The sequence below is a fragment of the Centropristis striata genome, chromosome 23 (assembly GCF_030273125.1).
Source record: "Centropristis striata isolate RG_2023a ecotype Rhode Island chromosome 23, C.striata_1.0, whole genome shotgun sequence".
In the NCBI taxonomy this organism is placed as follows: domain Eukaryota; kingdom Metazoa; phylum Chordata; class Actinopteri; order Perciformes; family Serranidae; genus Centropristis; species Centropristis striata.
In genome coordinates, this window is record NC_081539.1 from 21,247,051 (window position 1) to 21,262,452 (window position 15,402).

Consider the following 15,402-nt stretch of genomic DNA (forward strand, 5'->3'; position numbering starts at 1 on the left):
AATTTGTCTCTCTGGTCTATCATAGTTGCTGAGCGCTTTTGAGTGTCTGGTGTGGTTGGGGGGATATTCTGCTTTTTTAAATTGTCCATGTCTGTTCCGTTACCAAATACTGGTAGTTGTACTATTATTTTCTAATCACAGTCTGTGTAAACCTGTATTTTCAAGAAGCTGTTTAATAATAAAATCTTCATTATGATGTTTTGCCTGTTTATGGCATCACTTCAATAAATGTGTGTGTTGACACAGAATGCTGCCTGTCATGTCATGTATTTTGTCTGAATGTGCATCACCTGATGTGGGACAGTTCTGACAATAACACATTCATTGTTGCACCCATTTTATTTTACTGTTCACAACAGCCTATGTCAACATCGCTACATATCCATTCCATTTTCCTGGACATTGCACAAGCAAGTCACTTTTTAAAAAGCTTTGTGGAGTAAGTTTTTTAAAAATTCAGTGTATAATTACTTCAGCAGCACAATAATTGTGGGGGACATGGTGGATCACCCACTACTTGACACTTAAAGCCCAGATACATAGGAACTTAAAAAGCCAAGCAAATTGTACGGGTAACCAGTTGCAGGGAATTGTCACTATATTCTCCGCAAATCTAATCTTTAATGCTATCTTTTTTTAAATCAGTAACCATCCTAAATAATGACAATAAGTAAAAGCTTTCTTTATCTAAATACTTGTGTGTTAGAGTGGCCTTGTGATTGCTCCAGTGAGTGTTTTAATCAGTCCATTTGCCATAAGTGGTATGTATTTTTTAAGTGATCTTCGGAAGAGTAATGCATTCAATTAATTAGGATTGTCATTTTCTACGTCACACACGGTTGACAAGTGAAATTTCCTCGGGAGAGGGTGGCGATAATGCGCTTCACGCAGAATGACCGCTACCCTTAAAAACAGTAGAAGAAGAGCGCTGTTGCTATGCAACGATGTTGCAAAGTACACATCAAGTGCTAGGCACACTGAACATTATTAGAGCTAGCCACCCATATTAAGCCAGTCTTTCCGCATTTTGTGGTCCACGTTCATTGCTCAAGAGTCCAGGTAATTTTTCAGTTTTAATGGCAAAATGTTCTGACAGTTAAAATTAGCCAGAAAAATGCATTATGGCTCTATGCCAATATTGCCAACTTAACACTAGCTTTTATGTTGCCGGTAGCATCAGTTTACTCTAACGCAAGCTACAAGAGCCAACTTGATGTTAACTTTAAGTTACATCGATGTATTTATTTGTATTTAAATCATTTAAGCAAATAACAACATTATATGTGTTTTTTGTGCAGGCCTACAACAAAATGAAAATACTTTGTCAACACAGAATTCGCTTTCTTCGCAATTTCTTCTTATGAGCTTAACAGTTAACGTTATATGGAGCTGCTGTAGCCGACCTGGTTAACCTACTAACGTTATAGCTACTTATCCAGCATGCTGGTGTTCTTATCTATTTTTATTCGCCGATTATAGAGCACACCAATAATTTTAAGCCTACTGTAAAATGCCACCCCTTACAGGTGGCTAACGTCATATCGTCACACTGTTAAAATAATCGCCTTAGTCAAATTTTTTTTTTTTTTGCCTAAATCATCTCCTCATGCCACCTATTGTAAAATCGCCTACATCCTCAGTTGATCAGATCATGTGATTTTACCCCTTTAAGATAATGGCCTTTGTAAAGTGTGTGACTTAAGCGGATTTATTATGCCTAAGTCAAAATAAAATGTGACTTAGGCATTTTTTTGAAAACATGCTTTTGTGACTTAAGTAAGATATGGTAACATTTTATTTTGAGGGTGTCTACATAAGAGTGACATGAGCGTGTCATGAACATTAATGACACTTTGAAGTAACATTAATGCTCATGATACTTGTCATGTCTCTTACGTTACATAATTTACACACAGTGTTATTACTATGCCAATAGCCTTATCCTTTGTTACATCCTTTTTGAGTGAAATGATTATTAAATGTCATATGTTACACTTTTGGTGAATTTTTTTTGCGTTTCCTGCCAAACTTGAGGCGATTATTTTAACAGGGTGACGATACGTAACATTAATAATGTTCTCTTTAACTTTCTTGCTGTATTCCTCATTCTAACATTAGTAATGTTGTTTGGTTAATGGTTATCCAAAAACAGTCCAGGGAATAAACATATCCTTTGCTTTGTATCTCTTTTAAATATCTATAGCTCCCTCCAAATTCCCCTCAAACTGTGCCAGCAACAAAAGACCCAGAATTAATTTTTTATGTTAACAGTTTGGTTATTGTGTTAGTGTATAGTTTTAAGTGGCAAGCAAGCTGTCACTTTTTCCCTTTTAGATCTGCTATCTGCCAGATCTCATCTGCTAATTGGACTATATTGCAATGTTGTATATTGCAGCCATGCCTCTTCCAGACACAATGTACTGTGCCCAGCAAATCAGCATCCCTCCAGAGCTGCCAGACATCCTCAAGAACTTCACTAAGGCAGCCATCCGTACACAGCCCAAGGACTTGCTGCAATGGTCTGAGGCGTAAGTTTGTATCACTGTCAGTGGTGGTTTGGTAGTTGGTAGGGATGCATGTGATCATCTTTTATTTCTTGATTTCTTAAACAATACCATAAACAGTACCTCCAGGCAGCATCACTGTATGAAAAGACAGGCCCTTTTCACCTGAGCATCCTTCATCTTTGCATTGACTGGCTGTAATTGGATCCCAGGGGCTTCCATGTTACTGCAGCGGTTAAACTATCTGACATTCTCCAACAAAGAAAAAGCACTTTGAAAGTACTGGATGAAATTTAAATATATGTTCAATATGTTTTTGTACCCCTCAGGATTGTCATATCATCTGTTTTTTTATTGGCCAATGTAGCCTGGCAGTGTTTACAGCAAAAGACAATAAAGTGAGCCATATGGTGAAACAAAAACAATTCAAATGTCTCCTGGGTTACAAGATGTTTATATGCTATTAAAGTAACACCAGGCTCTGTTGCCTCTCAGAGATGCTGAAAGTCATACTGCTTCTAAATTCACTGCAAAGTGCAGTGCCCTTTAGTGCAATAAGAATATTCGTAAACTTAAGACAAAGAGAAAAAAAAACCAGTGGATTTATTCAACTGATGGTCCTCATGAGAACTCATACAATTCAATTGGACAAATGCCAATTCATGCCTCAATTTACATAGTCTGCTTTCATGGCTTTATTTGATTGGCATGCTTATGACTCAGGGGAGATGATAATGTGTGTGTGTGTGTGTGTGTGTGTGTGTGTGTGTGTGTGTGTGTGTGTGTGTGTGTGTGTGTGTGTGTGTGTGTGTGTGTCTTCTCCCAGATACTTCAGTGCGCTGTCTAAGGGAGAGTGTCTGCCCGTCAAGGACAGACTGGAGATGAACGTTGCCACCCAGAAGACAGACACTGGGCTGACTCCAGGTCTACTTAAGACTCTTCATAAACAGGTACTTTCTCTATAGCAACACTACACCTCAATAACTGATCACAGATTGCCTCATGTTATTGCTGTTTTAAGAAAAATATTGCATATTTTCCTGTGTGCTTTACTGTTTTAAATTAGCACGTCCTGCACTGGCCACATTCTGCAATTCATTGCTGTACTTTGTTTTTAGTTTAGTAAGTTTAATATCCATACATACTTGCAGCTTTATTTTTTTTTTGTGTGCATCTGCATATTGCAGTGATGCTTTCCCCCCCATGTGAATCATTAAAGTTTCATAGTATTGTATACCTATTTTTCTCACCCGGGGCCTCTACTGGCATCTTGATGTGTTAAATTCATTAAAAGAACTGAATAATTAATATTACCTTAATGGCCAACACTTAAGCAAAAGTGCTAACCTTTTCAGGTTAGTATAACAGAGTCGTTCATTTTTTACTTTATAAAATGTTATAAAATTAATGAAATGTCTGCTAATGTTATGTCTACTATTCTGCCATAAATACAAAATTCTATAATTTTTTTTGCAACATTAACACACAGCCCTATATTTTACATATCAGTCTATCCTTGCTGTGTCTTAATTACATAGCTTCCCATACATAAAAGTCCAGCATCAGTAAAGGAAGTCTTGCTGATAAACAGATCATTAGTATGCAACACTGCCTGTTCCCCAGATCCAATACTCCTGTTTATTTCAACAAATAACACTAAATAATTACTTGTGATTTTTTACAGTCCTCTGGTAAACTAGATAACCTATTTTTCTTCTCCTCATCTCTCCTAACCCCCCCACTTCCTCCACCCACTCTTAGTTGTCCCCCAGGCAGACATGCAGCAAAGAAGAACTGCAAAAGAAATGGAAGGGTCTGTGTCTACCCATGGATCAGCTGGAGACCCTGCTGTCGCTGGGGAACTTTGGCTCTGACATCGACTGGATGGAGTTTTTCGCCCTGGGATGCAGTGCTCTGGGAGGGGTGAGAAGTTACATAAGGCCAGATATAAATGCTAACACCACTTTATTCCACTTCCTTTGAGCCTTAAAACCTACTGGGCTAAGCACAGCTGGAGATCCTGAAAGAGTCTTTTTTTTGTTCATCTCATAGTCTAGTCTTCTAGTGTTTAGACATGATCCAGACGTGCATGATCCAGACTTCTCCATCAAGGTCCCCAGACTCCAGAGATAAATCCCTCTTTGACTACTTGAATCTTAACAAGCCAGAGATTTTGCTCCAAAGTTACAGATAGAGCAGTCGAAACAGATTAAATAGACTTTCTTTAATCATGGAGAACTTTGCAGACGATGACTTAGAATCTGCATTAGCAAATGCGGCTCGACATTAACAACATTATGCGCTCACTGTCAGTAGTTTGGCAAGGATCCTGCTGTGTATGGGGCTGTTTAACACTGTAACCACATGAGGGCAGTCATGCTCTGCACTGATTAGGCTGGGTTTTTTGTAACTGTGTGTGAAATTGTGTGTGTGCATGTAAGTGTATTTGCAGTGTGCTCTCGTGATGCTCAAATAGGATGTGATCGTCCTTGAATGCTGAAGGCATGTGTTTGTATTTCTGTCTGCTTCTTGTTTCTGCATACACTTTCTCAGACCCTCATGAGTTCTCTGAAGTTTGCCTGTGAGATCCTGACAGAGGATGAGGAGGGCGGTGCTGCGAGGATTCCGTTCAGCATCTTTGTCAAACTCTACACCTACCTGGCTCACCTGGACGGGGACATGCCACAGGACCACATTGACTTGTTCCTAAGGAGCCTGCAGGCACAAGTGTAGGTGTTGTTTCTGTGTGTGTTTGTATGTATGTCAGTTCTCCTTAGCTTTATAGCTGTCAGTATGTTTATAAAAATTAAGCCCACCCCACGACTTCCACTTGCAGTAAGCAGAGTGGCTGTAGGCGGTGGATACGTATCTATTTCATATGCATAACCAATAGAAATGCATATAAAATATATGCCACTCTCTTTTCTCAAACAGCCTGATTCTTTTTCTTATTTGAATCACTTCCCCTTTGGATTCGGCTCCAGTCAAATCTCATAGAAAAAGTCCTTATTTCACCTTTTTTGTTGATGAGGATTATCAGTCTTCAATGTCATATGATATCTAAAAGTATTACCTCAGAGGCAACAGGACTTGTTTAGATGTATGTGACTTAACACATCTAATGTGGCATGTAGCAAAAAGAGCATTTTTTCCTGTTTGATTTTATAAATTGAGATTGCTAACAAGTCACCCAGAGTTTGATAAGGTCAAAGGTCCAGCACACATGATTATAGACAATATACATTATGCTGCTGAACATAAAACATTCCAGTCTTTAAATTTCATCACTCGATTCATTGATTCACAGTGGAATTGTTGACTAGAACTTTATTTCAAAACTATACAAACTGTCTAATAAGGGATATATTTAATAAAACATACAGGAAAACATTTAAAATTACTTTAAAGAATGCTGCCAATGTATCTTTTTGTTTGGCCCAACATTTCTGCCGGTCAGTTTCAGTAGCCTGAGAAGCACAGACAGTTTAAGAGCTAAGCCAGGTCCCCTGGCCTCAGATGATGTTAGTGATATCTACTGTTGTGAAAATCTGTATACTGCTGAGTAGAGCTGTTGCACTGATGCACTGGTTTCTCTGCCCGACAGCAACAAGCAGAATGGCATGATTCAGGTTTCCAACTTCTACATCAGCAGGAAATGAGGGAGAAGGAAGGAGAGACGGAAAGCAATGGAAGACAGGAAGGAAGGGATAGAAGTAAAGAAATGACAGTGTTCAGTTAATAAATGGGCATGCTAATCCTCCTTAAAGTGCAGATGTTGTTTCATTACCTAGAAATTGGCCCCATTAATTGTTAGCATCATGCACAGTTGGTTATTATTCATCTTTGTCCAGCTGAAAGAGGCTGCTATTTTGAGTCAGGTTGGAATCTTTTAATGAGCAGCAAGAGAGGCACAAAGCTGCCTTACACAAACTGTCAGGTGGAGTGTGTGTTTGCTTTTTATTGCTTGTTCCCTTATGTCTGGGTTAGCCAAAGTTAATTTATCATACACACAGCATATCAGCTTGCAGCCTCACCACATTTGGCCTCTCTGCTGGTGTATTCATTTCAGCCAGCAGACTAAAAAGAGGAGAGGTAAGGAGATAAGCACTGAGGGCATAAGAGCTCATGTTAAAGAGCTAAAACCCCCTGTGTTTTGTTCACTCCTCTGTGCAATATTGGAAATGGGCAAGTACAAATGCACAGACAGGTTTATTACACTAGTTAGAAGGCACACAAAATCACATGTAGGGCCAAGAAATCTCTGAGGCCTGCATGCATAAATCTCAGCCCAGTCTCTCTAAACTTCAGCGCATAATTATATTTTCATGTGTCAGTGTGAGAGCACAATCCATGGTTATAGATGTTCAATATGACACTGTTGTTTTGAACATGTTTTTCTTTCCCTTTCTAACACATGCTCTCTCACACGTACACACACTCACACACAGACTTGTAGTTGTGTCGTTTTGTGAGTATTTTATCAGGCACGACAGGAAACAGGATCAGTGGGAATTCACAGATCAGGCACAGTTGGCAGTAGGTTGTACAGGGTGGAGGATACACACACTAAAGCTTACCCCTTGCAGGATTGTAGCTGTGGCCGAGTCAAAGGGGATTGGAGGACAGATAGAATCCATGATAACCTGATAACTGCAGGCTCTCCACCCGTATGACACAGCAGAAAAGGAATTTGCAGGGCTTAAAGCAGAGATCTTTAAATGAGTGCGTGTGTGTTCTGTAAACCACACAGTAGAACTAATATGGTATGCTGAAAACCACTCAGTATTTTTCCGATCCCATTTATATAGGTAATACATAGACCAATTTACCGTTTACCAACGATGATGATGTATTTTGTGGGCGGAGCCTAACTGGTGGCAGGAAGTGACCGTTAGCTGCTTGTCCCAACAGTGCGAGCAGTACAGTTGTCAAATAATATAAATTCCCTAGATGTTTTCCCTGATTATTTTCATGGTTTATTATCAACATACAACATACTATAGTATGACATCCCCATAATATGGTGTTTTTCTCACATTTCTGGCCATATTATGCTCTAATATGTACCACATGTATCAACAGAGAGTAATTGGGCCATTTCTAGCATTTTTAGGCATTTTAAAATGTGACCTTTTTTTGACAAAAATCGACATACTATAGTATGACTTTTTTGAATGGGTCATTTTTGGACATCCCAAAATATGGTGCTTTACTGTCACTTCTGGCTGTATTGTACATTAACGAAATTATTGACCCATTTTAAGTATTTTAGGCATTTTAAATGTTGACTTTATTTGACAAAAATCAACATACTGTGTTTTTCTGCTCTAATATGTATCAACAGAGTATAATTGGGCCATTTCTAGCATTTTTAGGCATTTTAAAATATGACAATTTTTGACAAAAACTATAGTATGACTTTTTTTATGGGGGTCATTTTTGGTCATCCCATAATATGGTGTTTTTCTCTCATTTCTGGCCATATTATGCTTTAATATGTATGAACAGACTAGAACTGACCCATTTTAAGCATTTTTAAGCACTTTAAAATTTGACCATTTTTGACAAAAATCAACATACATGACTTTTTTTCAGATTTTGAACATCCCATAATATGGTGTTTTTCTGTCATTTCTGGCCATATTATGTTGTGATAAGTATTAACAGACTATAATGGACCCATTTTAAGCATTTTAAGGCATTTTAAAGTTTGACCAGCTCAGGCTCAGAAAACAGTTCAGAGAGTCTGAAGATTGCACCTTTGATTCTCATCAATAGTAGTGACTTTATGAAGGCTGATTTCCAAAGAAAAGTGTTGTATGTGCTCAGAAATAGGAGTCCAGTTCGAGGAGAACTTGGTGGTGCAGTGGGATTGTCCATGGCTGTGAGGTACCAGTGGTTCAGGGTCTGGATTTAAAACTTACCTGTTGTTTGCACCTGTAACATTTCATAAACTCTCATTACATTTTATACCACACTATATTATTTTTAGACTTTGGACGAACTACACTATAATCATGATTTTTGGATGAACTACCCAGTAACCATTTTTTTACTTTTTCGACATACTACCCTATGCAGGTTTTTTTGGGGGACATAGTATAAAATGGTGTTTTTTATATATTTTTGGACATACTATAATATTACGATGATCAACATAAAGCCTTTGAAAGTACACTTTTATATATATATATTTTTTCAACTTTTTATGACATACTATACAATGACACTTTTTTTTTTTTAGCATTTTCAAAGCACACCATTTAATGACTATGTTATAACCTATTATTTTGACTTTTTGTATATCCATTTTTTTTACTTTCTTATGCCATTTTATGTTATGAGATGTTCATTTTTATGGTATACAATACTTTTGTATACTTTAATTTTGAAATTGAATATGGCAAACATTTTTATGGAGACAGCATACCCATAAAACAAAATATCTTTTCCATCTCTCTTCCACATTTAAAAGCCAAATTGTCCACTGGAATCGCTGACTTCGGCTAACAGCAGTGGCATCAATGACGGAATGTAATTTCCAAGACACTCACAGGGTGTCACTACTTAACTACCTTCCTACAGGCTTTCATTTCTTACTGACTGACCCTTGGTTGGGGGAGAAGTTTTTGAACGTGAAAAAAACGAATATGGGCCACAGCTTTGGGGTCTGGGTCTGTACGAAATGTTTCTGAGAGCTGCCATTGGACTGCACTTTCAAAAATGATGCTCTCAACTATTATTGTGGTGGTATCTCAGTCGTCATTATTAAACGTTAGACACATTATTAATAATCAAAACAGATTTTTCAAATTGCTTCCCAATTCAGGATAAAATCAAAAGGTCATCAAAAAAATTCAAAAGTCATTGGTTTATTGGGCAAATTCTTGACCTCAAATTCTTATGCCATAACATACATAATAAAGACAATAACATGAAGAATATATATATAGTAGCAAAATAGCAAAGAGTTCACGTGTGTGTGAGTGTGAGTGAGTGTGTGTGCATGTGTGAGTGTGTGTGTGTGTGTTGGTGTGTTTCTTTCTAATAAACCTTGCATTGGGTAGATATTCAATTATTTCTCTTCCACTTTGTTCCCACCATGTCTATCTGAATTATATTGCATTGGTACATTGGTCCAACCAGTTGCCCTGAAATACAACAAGGGAAAAACCAGAGGAATTTTCCCAGGAATCCAGGAACTATTTTTGAAATGAAAAATGCAACCTCCAGTTTTGCTTTTAGGGCCGTAGTTCCTTTTCCCCAGGAAGGCCTTTTCCCGCGTGGGTACTTACCAGTGGTCAGAAAACTATTAGGACTGAGTTTGCAGTTCTGAGCATCCTTGACTTGTGAAACACAAACCTTGAGATTGCAGCAGTTTCTGTACATACACACAAACACATTCAAACTGTAAGCAGGTACTTTTTGTTTTTAGTTGGCAAAAGAAAGAAAGAAACAAAAAATCCCTGTGGTTATTTATTACAACAGAGAACTTCCTTAAAGGAGTAATGTAAAAATCTCTCTTCCCATCATTACACCACAAAGAGCAACACTGTTATCTCAAAGCAAAGTACTGAGATTTAGTTATCTGTCAAAAACTGAAACTACCAAAGCTGGCATTTGTGCATGTTCAGACACAGTGCTTGAACTTGTTGAGCATTGAGAAATGATTTACTTCTCTGGTTACAACTGTCCTGATTTACAATTGTAGTAAAGTAGATTGTAATTTATATTTAGGTACTATTTACCCACTATAAACCTTGTAACAATGCAGTGATTATTATGCCTGCTATTAAAGACAAGGGGATAAGGTTGCAACACAAAAATATTCCAGTATTTACTGAGCTTCTGAGAAAGTAACTGTTTCTGACTGCTCTGATATTTTCATCAAGCTGTGTAAAGTTCTGGCATGTTCTTCACAGAACAATTTTAGGCCGAGCCTCGCAATTCTGTGCAACTGAAACTTATATTTAGGTACATCCTCTAATACAATGGTCATACAGTACAGCCTCAGAACTGTATGCTCCATTGTTTCAGGATGTTGGAACTTGGGAGAAGCATGATGTCATTGCAAAGATGTCAGTGGCTTAGGAATCTCTGCTTCAGGGTGGACCTCGTTGCACAACCCTTACTGTTTCACCAAGCTGCGCTCATAACATCACATCTCCAGGGACACGACAAATGTAGCAGAGCAGTGTGAAAGAGACAGGAGAAGAGAGACTGGACACAAAGGCTCCATTTTAGTGTTCCTCTGTAGCTGTTGTGTAACAAATTTCAGGGTAAGGATGAGGGAAAACATGATTCATGCTGTATTTTTACGCTGTAGGACATGGATATTCTATCAGCTTACTGTACTCAGGACGGCTGTACTCTGTATTGTTGACAGGAAATTTGGTTGTTTTACATGATTAAATCAGTCTAGAATTTATTGTCAGTCCTGGATGTTTGTATTAGTATGCATCACTTTGTATAAGTTATATATACTATAGTAAACATAATAAGGTCAACAGTGAGAAATATTACCAGGAACCGTTGTTTTAGAATTACTGTACAAATGTATGTCATATATTTCTAACAACATACTATATTTGTTCCAGGGACCTCCAGCGTGGGATGATAAAACCTCTGGACTTTATCCATCGGGATGATATGAACTCAACTCCTCCTGATTCATCAAACTTTGCCAGAGCATCATCAAGATCTGAATAAGATCTGATGAAAAACAGAAAGTATGTTTAACAGTGAAAGCTGAACCAAGTCCTCAAAGATCTGTTGTTTTGTTAATTTGGGTGCAGCATGCGTTTGTGTGACAAAAGAGGCTGGAAACGCCTGCCACTACACTCATGTGCTAAAAACATGGATTATGTCATTTACATTACCCATACTTTCCTTAAGGGACGTCTACAGTGTGGACTTGAGTTACAACTCACCATTATGTTCAAGCTGAGGTGGAGGGAACCAGCAGAAACCTTCAGGGCTGCCTATGATCGGCACATGTCACTCAAGCAACGCCCCCAAAGCATTTGTCTCTTTAAGCCTCATTATCTTCTTAATGGAACAATGATCTCACAATCCCTACTGTGACACACTTGGGCAGATGTAAAATTAATTATTGAGACATGAAAAAAGAAGAATTACTTTGTATTTCAACAGAGAGGTTGGATGAGTTTTCCACTATTTCAACACAGTTTGGAATGTGTTGGAGCCATTAACCATTAGAGAAACTGCATTGACTTCACCACTCTACCTAATTACAGTGATAATATGTGTGTGTAAAAGCGGCCTCATTTACTTACAGTATAGTTTATCTATTTAATGTTTTTGTGTATTTATTATTAAGACTGATATTGTCTCGGTCTAACAGCATTTATGGAATATAATTTAACAATACATAAAGTTGATTTGTCCAGGTTGTAGTTGTTCTTACACACATGAACACACATCACAAAAAGCACTTAATTGAGGGCCATTGCTGGCTGATTAAAATTAGTTAATTACCACTTGTAGACTTTTTAATTTCCCCTATTCAACTTGAAGGAAAAGCTTTCTCGATTTAAGTGTTGTCCTTAGCTTTTGAATAGACATTGTTGTCTGTCGCAGCCCCATTGACTGATTGAGCAATAATTTTAAGTGTATCTAATCAAGCTATTAATAATCACAACATGAGGCCTTTTGCTAAGAAGTGGAAAAAAATATTTTTTTCGGGCAAATCTTAGACACAAGCAGCCCTGTTAAAACCTTGTTGAAAACACTCACAGAATTTTGGTCGCACGTTCACTTTATCATCACACACATACACAAACCTAAACAGTTCAGTGCTTGTGTCAAGAGGAGACTCATAGGAGATCTTTGTATGGTACTCTTGCTTCAGGTATGCAATAGAAGAGACCACGGTGTGTTGGGGTGTTTTGACTGCTTGTGGTCTTCGGGGGAATAAATGAACAACTGAATGAGGGAGGAGCTGTATGAAGCCTACCAGCATGAAGGTCATGTGCTCATTAGGTGCATGTGGGATGCAGCCATATATGAGCTCTACTGGGAAGAGTAAAGTAAGAGAAATGTATTTATGAGCACCAAAGGCCTTTTAATAAAGCACTTTTTACAATACAGACATTTCTCAATTTAAAGAGACATTTTGCTGCTAATTATGTGGTCGTCCATTCTGTGCTGTTGGTCAAAGACATAGTTAAAACAACCACTTTGGGGACATTCTGCTCAGTGAGCCTTTCCTACAATGCTTCCAAGTATCTTAGCTTCTCCATAGTAGACCCTGGGGTATCCTTAATGTTGCTGTTAGGGAAAGGTTCTGATGACTTTTTGAAAATATTGTCCACCCAAATGGCATGCAACAAAGAGACTAACAAGGTGTCACCTGTCAAACAAATGACCCGTTTAGGCTTGACCATTGATTTTGCCACAAAAATGCTCATAAGTTTTGGCTTAAAAATATTAAATATCAGCATTGGAGTGCCGTACTCTTGCTAAGTATAGTTGAACATGTAACAGATCAGGGAACCCAGTATAGACCTACCCATTTAGATGACACATACGTCTACACACACCCACAGAAGGGGCTCATTGTGATTATCTGACCAGGGGATTTAGATTTTTCTTCTGAGCCCATGTTGAGCTAATGCAATTGACTCTGCAAGTAATGGTGTTGCTCATGTGCTATTTACAGTATGTCTACGTGTCACATGACGACATTGTGCACATCACAGAAAGTGAATAAATCAATGTGAATACAACAAAAATGGCCACATACTACGATTACTATAGTACAATATCCCAGTGCAGCAACATGTGTGGGGTATTGTATATAGGACATATGGGAAGGGGATCTGGGATCAAGTCTTAGAGCTAAAGAGTTCTCCTCTTAAATCAACCTCAAGTCTTCTTAATTAGTACTAATCACCATCAGAGCTAAATGTGGGCTCACTAAGAGTGGCACATAAACCACTGTGAACACTGCTGTTTTTTTAATTCATAGTACAACCGTCCAAACATCATAGAGTGCAATAGAAAACAAACATTGATGAGAGGACGAACAATTTCGAAAAATATATAAGGATAATATGCCACTTTTTTTTTTTTGCAAATTAATTGTCTCTATTCATTCAGTCTGTTGTCTTTAAAACACAATGTACCAGTACCAATTATCAATGTACAAGTACAATTAAATGCCATAGGAGCTTATACATGCAATAGAATATATTAACAATAAAGTATTGTACGTAAATTATACAATACATGGTCAATCATAAAGTTGAAATAAAATATATTTTTTTACCTCTTTCCAAGAAATGATTGTGACAATGCGATTGTCCAATATGATACAACACGATATAAAAAATGTTATAAAATACTAGTGAGAAAAATAATATAATACACACAAGAATAGAGTATTAAAAAACCCTAGTTTATCACCAAGCCAGTTTAATTTTTACTGGCAGAACATTGTTGCCTTTAGCTTTATCATTTTATTGAGCAGCTCTGGAAGTGCTAGGATGTAAAACTGGATCACAACTTGCATACCAGAATACATTTTTGTCATAAATCAATATAGTATGATCAACTGAAATCTTTCATTTTCATACCATTAAAAGTGTCAAACGCCATGTAAATATCATACAGTTTATTTGTACAGTAATTCTTAAAATATGAACATTTGTATAGTAAACTAAATGTTTCTTTAAGTATTTAAACATTGGATTTTATGGTTCAGTTTTATGGTTGTGATTCCGTTATATTTAGAGCTGTTTCTATTATTGTGTCTACACCATTCACCTCAATGACAATAGACTAAATATTAGGAAATATTTATGTTGAAAAAAAGAATGATAATAAGATGTTAGTCCTACTAACTGTTGGAATCTACACTCTTGAGAACTATAATAGATTTAGTCCTGAGTTACAAGCCAAGTACAAAAGGTCTTTATGTTTACAATGGTGATAAAAACCTAACTCAAAATTGAACCAAAGATGGAGTAATGTATCACTTCTTTCTTTGGTGATTGTATTTTGACCCGACAGTGAAACGTTTCACAGATCTCTGGAAGTGCTAAAACTGGCTGTCACCCACACAGCAGCAGACTGATACCATAGAGATAGAAGAGCCACAGGAGAGCAGTGCTGTCAGCTGGGGGTAGATGAAGGTAAAATAATAATGGGTACACACAGGGACTGTTATGCACTCGGTTTTTCCACCGCAGGTGATGTCAGCAAACTGATGATATTAATTACTGAGTGAAAAAGGAGCATCTCTATAAACCTGTCAGTTGCCTGTAAGCAAAATATTGTATGCAAAATTAACACAAAACTCTGCAAAGCCGTACATTCTCTGTGCAGGTGGATGTAGTGTACATAGACCAATCAGTGACTGAAAATTATGTCTACTTTACTTATACCTTTCTGAGAAAATGAAAAGAACCTGCTTTGTAGACTTTGAATAACATCAAAACAGGATGCAGAGGTCAAAGCAGAAGTCAAATGTTAACCCTGCTATTGTAAACCTCTTACCATGTAGGATGTCCATTATAATAACAAGGTCATCACCTATAGATGAACCACAAAACCAGCAGACCAGCACATCCAATAAAGAACTGTCTTCTTAGTGAATTTATATTTCATTACTTTAAAATAATTTTAAGTACAGAATTGACACCATACCTATTCCAACATCTATTTTGTCATTACTATAAGACCTGGCCATATTATTTTGTGGTTTGTGTTTTGGTCATTGTTTTTGCTCACTTATGTATAAAACGTCTCTGTGGTTGGGCCCCAACAGTCAAACATATTTTGCGCAAGATAGATGAAAACATTTCGTTTCAAATTAGTATAAATTTTCCATGAGATGAAGCCACACACAAACCAAACTCTCTCCATAGTTCGGTGC

The 15,402-nt window shown here is 37.4% G+C and overlaps 1 protein-coding gene across 2 annotated transcripts; it reads left to right on the forward strand.

Annotated features, from left to right (window-relative positions):
* The first annotated feature begins 917 nt into the window (after positions 1 to 917).
* On the forward strand, positions 918 to 11,949 carry ropn1l (rhophilin associated tail protein 1-like). Of its 2 annotated transcripts, none has more exons than XM_059327113.1 (6): positions 918 to 1,059; positions 2,396 to 2,528; positions 3,331 to 3,454; positions 4,266 to 4,427; positions 5,058 to 5,233; positions 11,102 to 11,949. In XM_059327113.1, the coding sequence occupies exons 2-6, from the start codon at positions 2,398 to 2,400 to the stop codon at positions 11,211 to 11,213; spliced, it is 705 nt and encodes a 234-aa protein (XP_059183096.1). In that variant the 5' UTR covers positions 918 to 1,059; positions 2,396 to 2,397; the 3' UTR covers positions 11,214 to 11,949. The 2 variants fall into 2 exon arrangements, with proteins under 2 accessions (XP_059183096.1, XP_059183097.1); XM_059327114.1 differs by lacking the exon at positions 11,102 to 11,949 and adding an exon at positions 6,109 to 6,249.
* The last annotated feature ends 3,453 nt before the right edge of the window (positions 11,950 to 15,402 follow it).

Bases quoted from the DNA above. Each gene is read 5' to 3' on its own strand.
- ropn1l (XM_059327113.1), top strand. From the start codon at position 2,398: ATGCCTCTTCCAGACACAATGTACTGTGCCCAGCAAATCAGCATCCCT. The intron at 4,428-5,057 runs GTGAGAAGTTAC...ACACTTTCTCAG, and splicing joins GATGCAGTGCTCTGGGAGGG to ACCCTCATGAGTTCTCTGAA. The intron at 5,234-11,101 runs GTAGGTGTTGTT...TATTTGTTCCAG, and splicing joins AGGAGCCTGCAGGCACAAGT to GGACCTCCAGCGTGGGATGA.